At 36.7% G+C, this 13,114-nt stretch overlaps 1 protein-coding gene across 2 annotated transcripts in view; it reads right to left on the bottom strand.

Moving 5' to 3' along the window:
• The window catches only part of RALGPS2 (Ral GEF with PH domain and SH3 binding motif 2), a 129,504-nt gene that overhangs the window by 65,705 nt on the left and 50,685 nt on the right, over window positions 1-13,114 (bottom strand). For both annotated transcript variants that reach the window (XM_074906968.1, XM_074906967.1), the window contains exons 9-10: window positions 7,041-7,130; window positions 3,530-3,622 (exon numbers count right to left, since the gene is read on the bottom strand). In XM_074906968.1, coding sequence (XP_074763069.1) covers window positions 3,530-3,622; window positions 7,041-7,130 — 183 coding nt within the window. The remainder of the gene's footprint in view (window positions 1-3,529; window positions 3,623-7,040; window positions 7,131-13,114) is intronic.

The raw sequence follows: 13,114 nt of genomic DNA on the forward strand, positions 1-13,114 counted from the left end.
AGCAGTTTTACTGGCTCTTAATATTACAGGAATGTCCACTTCAGCGACAAAGCTTAAAAGTTACGGATCTCCTGCACTGTCTGTTTCTTCTCCCCCATCCCTTTCTTTGACAGAATTTACAGCAACTAGGCTCTCATTATAAAATTGGGAAATTAAGTCAAGATATTTTTAAAACATCTAACTGAACTACTACTGCAAAATCACCTTAAAGGCTTCATTTCAATTCAGAGTCAGAATTTAAAGAAGGGTGTAAGATGTTCCCGCTGAACATTTTGGCAGAAGACTTGGTGTTCTAGTCCCAGTCACAATTTTTCCCCTATAAGATACCCAATAGTGCAAAAGTTACATGGGTCAGATAATTAAATTAGTATGCATATTCTCTTTTCTCTTCCAGTTAAACATCAACCTATGTGAACATGATAGAAATGAAATGTCCCTTCTGTAAATTCACTATTGAAATAACTGTTCTTTTTACTTACATCTCCTATATGCTAGTTTTCATTAGGATAGCTAACACACCACCAAACACTGGCTTTCAAAAGACAGTCACTTTTTAAAATCAACTTGCTTCCCAAGACATATTGGCATCTGACATTCTAGCAACTAATTTACATCTTTAACTTTGATTCCAACATTTGGATGAACAGTATCTCATGTTCATTAAACCTGCAGACATCTGCAATTCCAGAACAAGGAAACAGCAGACAGGCATGACTTCCTTCCAACCGCTGGAACACGACATTTATTTTTTGAAATTTATCTCCTCAAAGACGGTTCCAGTCTAATCAGCCGAGATTATCTTGTCTTTAATAATATTCTAAAACATTCTGCCACCATTTGGTGTCTGAAAGACCTTTGTAGTTTTGCAGACTGGAAGGTAAGACAAGACTAACAGATATAGTAATGGCCTAAATTCAGACTTGAATTAATTATATTTTCCTCAAAACATGCTGATCTGAACAATATTGTTCAAGTCTGATGTATCATTTCAGGCTCTTTGAATAATCTCTAAACAAGTTCATCCTGTATGACGTTCCCTTGTGTTCATGGTGCAATTCACATCATGCCCCCACTTCCTGCACTAATGTACAAAAGTACAGAGAAGCTGACAATATCAAAAGTGTTTCTGTGAGGGAAAGTAAGGACCCAACTGTTATTTCTTCAGTTTTGGAGCTGCTTCCTTTCCTAAAGAATTTTTCTTTCTCTGTCTCTTAGGCTCAAAGGATGTAAAGGAGAGTAAAGAGATGTACATATGCAGAGACAGCAAAAGCTAAGGCTGATAGTTTACAGTAGTATGGAAGGATTCAGAGCCTTTCAGGTTGCTCTTTACTTTTTAATTATAGTGTACCAGCACTGAAGACAACCTCTTTAAAATGCAAGAAAGGAGAGATGAGGTTTTAGGGTGCTGACAGAGCAGGGCAGGATTCACTCGCCTAACATCACATGTCTAATGATTATTTGCTTACATTGCCCAAGTCATAGCTGGTCATCTAGACTTCCTTTACATGAAATGGAGAAAAGTAGAATATTCTATTCTATGAACTTTCTTGGAAGGGTTCATAATTCTTTTCAAGTTTTCAATGGGGCAAATTGCACATTAGAAGCATTTACTAGTCTCCAGAGTTCAGAGGGTGTGCAGGCAGCGAGTGAGACAAATTTCAAACATATTCAGACATACTGTCAGAAGACATTAATTTAATGTTTTTTACGAACATTAGATTATCAAGCAAGTATTTAATGCCTCTTTTCAACTCTAGATTCCAACCATAAGGTGACTTTTTTTTTTGGAACAGAATATATTTGCAACTGTTTTCCCAACTTTGTAAGTTAGTTTGTAGCAGCCTGCAATCATCTCAAAAACGAGAAGAAATCCCTCCCTACTGAAGGTTTTAGAAGGCTACTGTATAACTTATTCAAATGACTTGGTGATTCAAATAATGGCTTGGTGTACCTTTTCACATGCCTTTTCTTGCTTTTAATATACAGAAAGCCAAAGGCTTACAATTACTTGAATTTATAAACTGGACTTCCAAGAGAAAGACAACTAAATGAGTTTGCAGTGCACATTGCTAGGAGCTATCCTGCAGCTTGAATTTGCGAAGACATATATAAGATGATGAAAAACATACAGTCACTTGGCCCTGTATGAGAAATTAAACACCTGCAGAAATGTGGGAGAAGTTACCTGGCATTTCAGAGGTTGGAAGTGGGGCAAACTTTTAAAACTGATACATACGCCAACAGCACACAAATAATCCTTGTGAGTGCAAACTAGTACTTCTGGTTGACCAAACAGGAAAAGAAACTGAGGACTACCAGTTCTGAATGGCATAACCATGGTAGTAATTAATATGGCTGTATTAATATATGGTTATAATTGGCATCTGTTTAGAGTCATATAGCAAAAAAAACCCCAACTTGCCATCAGTTACGTAAAACTGCTGAAGCATCATCGACATGACAAAACCATAAAAATAGAAGTTCTCCTCAAGATAATTCTAAAGTGTTAATGTCATTAAGATTTCCTTAGAGATATTGTTGATGTTTTGAAACATCTTACTTAATTGTACATTTGCAAAATATGCCCAGAATTCTACATGAGTACCTTGACAAGTGTGAATTATATTAAATTTTGGTAACGTTTATCAACTGAACAACGTTATCGTTCAGTTATCAAAACCGATTTTTGTAACACGTGATAATGTGTTGATGTATCTTCAGTTAAAGTTCTTAGCTCTTTTTAATGATCTATTTATATGTATCCCTCACACAGAAGTATTTCAGTCACCTGATTATGTCTGTCACACTTGAAAAATGTCACAGTTCATTGGTTTATACAGCTGGATAGCTACACAACATATGGCTGAACCAAGCACAGTGTTTTCTCAGCTCTTGAGGTATCAATGAGCAAGTGTCATTCCTAATGTTTTTCTGATTAAGGATACAGCTACACAAAAAATAATACTAATTCCAGTCAAAAACCAGATGTCAAATAAAAATGCTTCCAAAGAATGCCATTATTTTCACAAGAAATACACTGGGTAATGCAGTTGTTATAACTATGAAAGTAATTCTGAAACACTCAGGAAAATTGCTAGATTTAGTTATCAGTCAGAAAAACTACAAATCTCTTTATGGAAATTGAATCAAGTGTTTCTAGACATCTGCTCTCCATAGCAAAAAAAAAAATTCCAACCGTATAAACCCCTAAACGATTAAAGTATGACCCATTTTGGCATTCATAACTTTCCAGCAACTAAATACACAATAGCTTCTGGCCAAATTAAAAGCCTCTGCATTTAGCAGAATCTGCAGGGAACTATTTTTCAAAGGAAAATATTTCTATGCCAGAATGAAAAAAATTCAACAGGAAGCCATAGACTTAAGAGGCACTAGAAACATTATGTACATGGTACAAGAAGTTTAGAAGTATCTGTAATAATTATTTCATCCCTGAGAACATGCTACAGAATGTTGTATTTTCCTAAGAATAAATTAAACCCCTTCCATTGTCCTGCTGCTCACTTACCGCCCATGTTTTAGTCAGCCTGAAGATTGGAGCACTCTGTAGGCCTGACACAACTGCCATAAGAGCATGCAGATTATTCAGCTCATACAGCTTCTGAGAACAAAAATATATACAATAACAATAAACAACATTGCAAGTGCTGTGAATAATGAATGCAGAAATAACAATCTAAAAATGAAGAAATCTTGCATGTTCTAAAAAGAAGAGTTAGAGTGAACTCCTGTGCACCCACACCGCTTTTATAGCGCCTCCTAATTTTTCTTTACTGCACCTACAGTTTTGGATTACAGTATACTAGCTGTTTCATAGTCCACGGAGAACCCTTAAAGAAAACTCTGTAGGTATACATCTTGGGACATACATCAGAAGTGCCAGAAATCTTCTGACATTTTGACCCAGCAAATTCCTTTCATAGCATTCAACAGAACTTTAAAACTTAGCATGCCAAAAAGGATAACCCAGTTGTGAATGATGTAATCATGGCAGTACTTAATATTGTAAATGTATTTGGCACTGCAGGTTTACATAGCTACCACGGCTGCATTAAGGCACACAAAAAATACTGCTGCAGGAGGAAATCAACCAGGTAAATTTCAAAAGCCAGGTACCTGGAGTACTTCACTCACTGAAAGACAATTTTTGGGGTATGATAACTAGAACTAACTAGTGGAAAGAACAACTAAATCAAAATTAAACCCAGAAAACATCAGGGTAAAAGAATTTTCTTTAAAACTCTCTACAAAAAAACTGCATACAAGTGCATTTTCTTACATACTTGGAATTTCCCTCCCCTCTCCTTTTTCTTTCCCCTCTGTCTCCAAAACCATCAATATACCTTGGCCAATTAACTACTGGTATTACTGTCATGAAAGCTTTAAATGGTCTGGAAGAAAATGCTGTTCCTTAAGCTCTTCTGCAGTATCAATTATTCTGATAGCTATGAGCACCCAGAGATCTGAACTACATTCACAAACAGAGGGTTTACCCCTACCATAAAGACTTTTGATAAAGAGAAATGGATACTCAATCACAGTATTGCAAATCCCGTTTAACTCCTTTGCAAAATTCACCAAGGTAGGTTAGGATTCCAGCTAGAAATGATACAATAATATAAGGAACCCTTGCTATTTCAGAAATAATGAAAGTCTTTTTTCTTCTTTGAAACTCAGCTTACCCAAGTTTCTTAATTAGGAGGCCTTTCATGAGATAACAGGGCAAAAAAGTTAGACTAACTTGATTCCTAATAAATGCTGAATATCAGAGGAGACCTTACATTTGCAATAATACAAAGATGGTTTTCTGGCTCATAGTTTTGGAGCAGAGCAAGCGATTCTCTGCCCACTTAACACACTGGCAGAAAACTAACAGCCTTTTACAGAACAAAGTTCTCATATTATTACTCAGAAATTCCACATTTAATGCCCACTGTCAGGTCACCCTAGTAGCAGATTCAGTCTGGGTGCCCAGAACCCTGTGATTCCAGCATGTCTACTGACCAGCGAGAGCCTTTCCATACCTACTGAAGAAGTGTTTCCCTCTCCTAACCCTCTTTTGGGAGAATTCTTTAGTAACTGTATGTAAAAGGCAATACATATTTTGTGGGGTGAGGCGGGTGTGGATATTTGTCATATACTACAGTCATCCTATTCTTCCAAATAGTACTGCTGCTGTTTTGTCCCTCTGCTTACACAGTAACATCTCCTCCTCCATCCCCAAACTGGGTAAAGTTCACTGTCCCAAAGGACAGTTGTAGCTGATTAAAAATGAAAAAAAGGGTTTTCCTAGCTGCTGCCAGCATTTAAACAGAAGTCGCAACCAATCAGAATAGTCTGGTAACTTCAGGGGAATGCCATTATTAATTCCAATTAGTTCACACATAAAACAATATAGTATGAGATACCATTTAAAGGACTGCTAGCTATACAATATATTGAATTCTTTGAGCTGACAACTGTAGAGTGGATTTACAGCCTCTCTAAAGAGAAGCTAATTAGCATGACCTCTGGCACGAAGCCACTTTGACAACAGGTTTGGTGTAAATAGAAAAGCCTTCAAATGGTACCAACTACAGTAACTTCATGTTAGTAGCCATATATAAGCAAAGTCAAGATAATAGATACAGTAAGTAAATTAACAAATATAAAAAAGTGCCCCATACATAGTTTCTTGCTTTTTGTAATTGTGATTTTTACAACTCATAGGTAAGCAAAGCTCAGCTCATTAACTGCTAGAGCACTTAGGTGCTCAAAACCAGCAGCGTTTCAGCAGACACTGCTGCCTCCAGTCCTCTGATGAGATCAGGCACATTTGGGGTGCTGTGTCCAAAGCAGAGCCTACAACACCCTGGCAAGTCCCACCCAAGTACTGACCAAACCTGACCTCATTTGGCTTCCAAGATCAGTTCCTCACTATGGCCACACAGGTGAACCTCCCCCATTCTATGGCAGGGACATGGATCATGAGGCAAATTTTTGCATGGTGACATTTTAAAACAAAAAAAGAAAATCACTAAGTGATTTTTAAAAACACATGAGATGAAGATACATTAACTCAACAGATATCAAAGGATATTTAAGAGATCCTTAATGGTTTATGACCACAGCATGATTATTGAGCAAAGCCTGTTCAATCTTACAAAATTAGCTTGCTTTGCCCAACATTTATAGTCAAATCCTGCAGAAGTAAAATATTACTTCATTAAAAATATGCATATCAAGACAATGCATTTTCAAAATGAATACTAAGGTAATTCACAAAAACTTTTTTTTTTTTTGCAATTAATCTGAGGTGGTCACAGAGGTTAGCTGTAAATTACAGTCAGCCACCACCTGACAGTAAAACCTTGAAAAACATCCCTCTCTTTACCTACAATTAAGAAGTTTTGTTCTGTTTGAAGGGCCAGGACTCTGGCTCATCTACTTGTAAGTCAAGATTTTCTGACCCTTTTCTTATGATCACCAGCCCTAAAGGCTTTCATGATGATCCTTTTCCAGGATGAAAGCTCTAAAATGTTTTCTAAGTTCAAGTGTATTTTTGAAACAGTATTTAAGTTGATATTATTCATGCCACAACTGGAATAAGAGATAACAAATTCTTTCCTTCCAATAGTAAAAGCAAACACTTTCTGTTCTGACTGATGATGTTGGAACAGATTCTACACACAGCACTTTGGTTTAACCAACATTAGAAAACACACCGGGTAAATTATCTAATAAACACTATTTGAAATAAGGCATCTTTGCATTCCCGTAGTCAAGTTTTGGGTTTGGTTTTTTTTTTTTAGACAAAGGCTTCCATTTCAGGACTTTGGTCTGTCAGTATTTCAGACAACTTTGTTACATGCATAAGCCAAACAGCTCTTCATGTCAATAGATACAACCACAGCTAAATCAGGTATCAGATAAATATTTACCCATGTGTATTTTTGAACTGACCAACTTAAGTGTAAGAACTTTCATCATGGTGAATCCCACAACCCCACGCCCTCCACCCCCGCCAACCAAATTCTTACCTTTGCAGTTTTAATATAGTGGCTCAAAACCTCAGCTCTTATTTTTAAAGTCTGTGCATGTAGAATCTCTCTAACAACCCAGAAGCTTACCTAAAAAGAAGAAAATTTGCCTTTTTAAAATAGAGCTTCAACATTTTTTACATTTTTATTTCATGAGTAATATGTTAAAAAGTCTCATAGCCACTTCTATCTATGAAGTTACATACTAGAAGATGCAAATATATATACACTATAAAATCCCAACCAGTACAACTTAAATATTAATAAAAAACTTTCTTCCAAATGTTTTGCTGTTATTCTGCCCATTCTCACCCACGATACAACACTAGTATCTTGTTGGAGAGCTTTTCTCAGTAAGCGTGCAGGTGGCTAGAACTTGTCTTTGTAAAATCTCTCACATCACTTAGCTGCGTACAAAGACATTGGGATCTGTTTTGCTAATGAGGAAAACCCTTCTGCCACCAGCACATCTCAAAAACCTCCAGCAGAATCAGTTAATGTACAATCTACACAGACTCATTTTCAGTTTGAGGATGAGATCTCACAGAAATAAAACAAAGGGCAAAAGTCTCAAACTTCAAGAGTTCTCCCAAGAAAATAAAAGCATGATGAAATTTTATTAAGTCTACAAAATGAAGGAATATAAAACCTAAAATTGAGTTATATCCTTTGGTCCTACTTTTCCACAGCTTCAAAGCTGCACTGTCCAATTCTCAGGAGAGTTGAACAGCTTCGACTGCAGTTCGCTGACATTTCCAAATTCTCAACACCTCAGAATAAAAATAATAATCAGATCGATATCACCTGAACAAAAGTAGAACATAAGGTAGGAAGTATCTACTATAACCTATAGTCTGTACTCTCATTGCTGGCTACAGCAATTACCTGCTAAGATACAGCATGCTTCCATACTCATTTGTTAAGGTTTATAGCAGTAACTTTACTGTTATATAAAAATCACTGTTATATTCAGTATGGTATGAAGGATGGTTGCTGCATTTTGTGGTTACATGAATACCTCATAAAAGCTATACTTTGAAAATGTTTTCTTAATATGTCTAAATTCTAGTATTTTCTCTCTTCTGCTCCCCCCAGACCCTCTGCTCTCGTATACTTTAGTACAAAGAAGAATGATAGATAATAGACATCTTCATAAATGTAGCAAAACAGTGGCAAAGAATTAGCCAATGGTAACAAATACTGTAGCTTTTATTCACATGTTCACTACAAGTCAGGAAAAATGAACGACTAGTGAGACACAGCATGACTGCTATTTACAGAACTACTGAAAATGGTGTATGAAGAAACGTGTGCTCTCATACACTGAACATCCTTAAACCTGTCATGTTGCGTTTTAAGAGCAATGTTAAACTACTTCTTGTAAACTCACACTGCATATGTATTCAGGTTCCTGCCCAAAATTTCAATTAAAAAAATAAAATACTCTGTTTCACTTTGTATAGTATGACAGCTCTTTATACAGAATAGCATGAGAAGATCTGTACCTCTAAATTATTACATCTTCAGTGAAGTTACAGTGATCTGATAAGAACTGGGATGTCAAAATATAACAGCTCTTTGGAACCAAAAATTGGACTAATTACCAAAAAAAAAGGGATGAAAAAAGCCACAAACATCTTGTGTAACAACTGCCTTCCTTTGGACTGTTTGTCTAAGGCTGTATTAGCCAGGAGAGAATTAGCCATGGAGCTCAGTAATTTTTTTTTTTTTTTTTCCCCTTTTTTTCTTCCTTTTTTTTTTTGGCAAAGGATCTCCAGATAAACTGTGTTACCCTGACAGATACAAAAATGGTTCTGTGCAAACAGCATTACAATAAAATACTTAAGTGCTGAATACATAAATACTGAAGTATTTAACTTCAAAATACTGTCCAAAAAGTTAAACCTCAGTTTGATGTTCTGCTGTAGTTACACAGCTTTAGAAAACCACCTTTTCCCTTGACTGATGAACAAGTTTCTCTGGAGATGCTTTCCCTCTGAAGATCAAGGGAATTTAAATTTTGAACATAAAACTTTTCATATCATAAAGAATCAGGTAGAAACACCACACATTTCTGTCTTAAAATCCCAAATCTATTGGGTCTCAAGTTAACAGAGTGTTGATGTAACAAGAAACTGCTTGCAGTAGGCCCAACGCTGAGACACTTGCTCAAAATACAGAGCAATGCTCAATCATTTTCATCAGGATGAAAAAACAAACGAGCTACTATGCTGGCCCTGATTTCTACAAAAGTTCATTAGTATCACAGTGTCATAAGCACCATGCCACACAAGTGCTCTTGTTTACTCAGGGAAGCCTGGTTTCCGTCCCAGTCCCAGCCAGACCCAGTCTCAATGCTTCCAAGCACTTGCAGCAAAACCAAACAAGAACAAAATGCAAAACTTTCTTTGAAGCTTAGAGCCATCCAGTCCCTTCAGTGACGGAGTAAACAGGAGATAAACAATTAAGTACACTTAATCATTTCCACTCCAACCACCTCTACTCTTCTGATGTGTTTTTACTGGCATTGACATCGGGTTTCGGCTGGTCTCGTCTATTCACTGGTATCTTTAGACAGTACCATAATCTAATGTATTCCAAATACTGAAAAATAGGCTATTTATATAAACTCTTGTTTCAATAAATCACTTTATTTTATCCAAGTTTGTTCTTCACGTAAATCACGCATATTTGTTCCATACATATTTTGTGGTTATTTTGCTTTGAGTCCTCTCTCACTGCATCTATATGTTACTTCTCACACTGTCCCACCAATGTCAGTCAATTAGATGACCCACAGCTTGGGGGCATCAATGTCTCCAACAGCAGTCCAAGACAGCATTTAACCCTTGACATATACATGTGCATTTATATTCTCTCCTAAGGTCAACCTAGAAAAATATGCTTAACTTCAGAACCTATCTTTTCTTGAATCACAGCTTAAACTTTTAAAATGATCTCAGGTTTGCCTTATCTGAAATTCTGATTTTGTTATAATGGTGCTTCTAGTTCATAGTCAGTTCCAAAACTAATTGTGCTTTCTGTGCTAATTAGTAGATAGGCAAATTTGAGACTCACTCTTTAATAGTTTCTGGATCGTTCTTCCAAATATCTGTTAAAAACATTCTGATATGGTACACAAAAAGCATGTAATGTAAAACAGAGTACTAACCTTGCATTATTACAGCTAAGGTAGAATCCCTGTCTTTGTTTTGTTTCCAGAGGAAGCCACTAACCTCCTCCTCACCCCATTTTTAAGTTTCTGATAACTAGTAAAATTTCACTGTCACACTTTACTGCTACTCAGCAACACTACAATATTCAAGACAAAATTCCTCTCCTACTAATGTTTGAATTTGTTTTTCAAAAAAACCACAAAAAACCCAAACACAGATTTAGTAAAACAAAGTTTTCCTTTCAAATAGGATCTTCTGCTTTAAAATTGTTCCAATATATTGAATCTAGTTGACAAGTTTCTCTAGTGTTTTAAACTCCATGGCAGCACAGTTCCACTCCCATTTAAATAAAAACCTCTAGGAAGAGGTTTTTAATACAGATAATCTTATAAACAGGAGAGCAACTGTTACCTTTACATAAACTATGAAACTTTTCTTATCAATGACTAACAGCAATCTTCAAAAAATACACACCTCATTTCCTTCAAATTTATGATAAACACTTATTTTCAAAAGGTAGAGAATAATGGTTTAGTAAGTAGACAAACTTGACAATTTTGCACCGACAGATTTACCAGTTACAACAGCAGTATGCAAGTACATAACTTTCAGAAGAAAGCTGAAAAAGGCAGAGATCAGAGTCTTAAAAAAATTATGTAAAGAAATTATATATTTAAAAACAATACTTAGTGGTAGATGGGTAGATCTATGGAGAACCCTGTAGCAATGTATTCTTCAAGACTAAAGGAGTCCTGGCATGGAATGATTCAATTGATTTCTCTTCCCTGAACTTGATCTGTATTTACAGGCACCACATACAATTATCACATAACAGATGCTGGAAATACACTACATTCTCAATGGACTGCAATCAACTACACATAATCATTACTGTTTCCAAAATGCTATCAGCAGATCAATTTGCTGTGAAGCAGCTGTTAGTGATTTAATATTCTCTTTACTTACAAAGTGAGAGTTGTTCATGGTTTTCTTTTGGCAAGTTGGGGGAAAGGAAAGAGCATAATTCAATGCATAAGTTAAACCCAGTGAAATTTCAAAAGTTAACAAAAGTTTGATGAAATGTATTCAGGACTGATTAAGCCAAAATTCACAAGGATTTTCCTGATCTGAAACCCCCAGGTAAGTGGGGCAGGTGCCCAACAGGAACTACACTCTGCTGAACAAGCACCTGGGGTAAGAACTGAATGCCAAGAAGGCAAACCAGGCAAGGGAGACGAAAATTGCTTACTTCACCATGCCTTCTTATTCCATCTCCCACTGCCCATCCCATAGGAACTCTTGGGTTTCAGTGCTCCTAGAAGGATGGTGAATCTAAACACAACATTACTACAAGAATGAATGAGTCCTCTGCAATGACACATTTGGAACCATAGCCCCACAGCACACCAGAAGTCATACAAAGTTACTGTCTCAGTAAGACAAAAATTGAGGTACAATCATGAATAACGGGAACCTGCAACTGAAATAAATACTTGTTCTTTTTCCCTCCCCTCTCCAGTCCCACTATAATTCAAAGGTAAGAATGATGACTTTCCTTGCTGCCACAATAAAGGCTGATGCAAACTTATTGGAAGAGCTTCCTGCAAATGGTATGTCCCTCAGCCATCAAAGCTGCATGCAGCAGTTTCCCAAATGGTTGGTTAGAGACAAACTAACCCAGAATCTGAGCAGACATTATATAGCTGGACTTGTTTCCACTTTATGACCTATTCTTTGGCTCTTCAAGGCAGCTTCTCCTACAGTCTATCAGTGTTTATCAAATGACATATTAAAGAGTAGAAACAAACAAGAAAAAAAATAAAAACAGGAAAGACAACATAGAAATGCCTACAAATCTTTTGGCTTTAAATACAGCCCAAAAGACAGCCTAAGCACCGCAACATCTGAATACGGTGGTGCTGACAATGTGAAAAACAGAAAGAAAAGCTACTTGTCCTGTTCCAGGCAATTTAATGGTGAATTGCAATGGCTCCAAGTACTTACTGGCTGCCTGTTAAGAAGGAAAAAAAAAAAAAAAAAAAAAGACCTTTTGACCCTATCTTGGGAGATAATCAGTGGAATAGGGCCTCAAACCGGCCTGTCTTGATTGCACTGGTGACATCACAAAACTCACTGGCACAGCAGACACACTTCTAGATTCTGCCACTTTTCTTGTTTCAGAAGTGTCCCAAGGGTAAGTCAGATTACTGGCAATGTACTTCTTTTAGACACTAAAAGCAGCAATAACAGCCATCTAAGTATGGGAATCTGCTGTAGCAGCCAATGCAACATCTGAAACCCAGTAGGGAAATGAAAGCCCACATCCCATCACATGGGTAGGTCTTTGCTGGAGCTTAAAGATGACAGAGAACAAAATTTTCAAGATGTTAAGAAGGATCTTAAGAAATCATTAGCAAAGATATTCTCAGTGAAGGAACCTATCAGCTGACAGAGGGGCACATCCAACTTTCATGGCTGTAGAGAAAGTACACGAATGGAGTGAGGCTTAATTGCAAACCTAAACCTTATGACAAAAAAAATTTGCAGCTGTATTTGTGTACATACCACTATATGGAATGTCAATACAATGACATCCAAAAAGACCTACAGGCCACCTGTCATGTGTATTGTTTTTCTGGCATTCCCCAAAAATAAGCTACAGAGAGGAAGAGTTCATAGATAAATTTTAGTCCCTGACTGCATTATTTCTAGCAAGGCTCTCAGATGCAAAGCCAAAGGAAAGGGAGCAAAGGGAGAGAAACAGTACAAGAAATTCTATTGACTGGCTTTGAGCAGGTGTCCGAGTGCTGCATTTTATTCAAGATTCTCCTTTACCATACTGAAAAAAATTTAAACAGTGACATAGGTCTTTTAGTCCACTGAAACACACTGAACAAG

The sequence above is a fragment of the Athene noctua genome, chromosome 5, assembly GCF_965140245.1.
Source record: "Athene noctua chromosome 5, bAthNoc1.hap1.1, whole genome shotgun sequence".
Taxonomy (NCBI): Eukaryota; Metazoa; Chordata; class Aves; order Strigiformes; family Strigidae; genus Athene; species Athene noctua.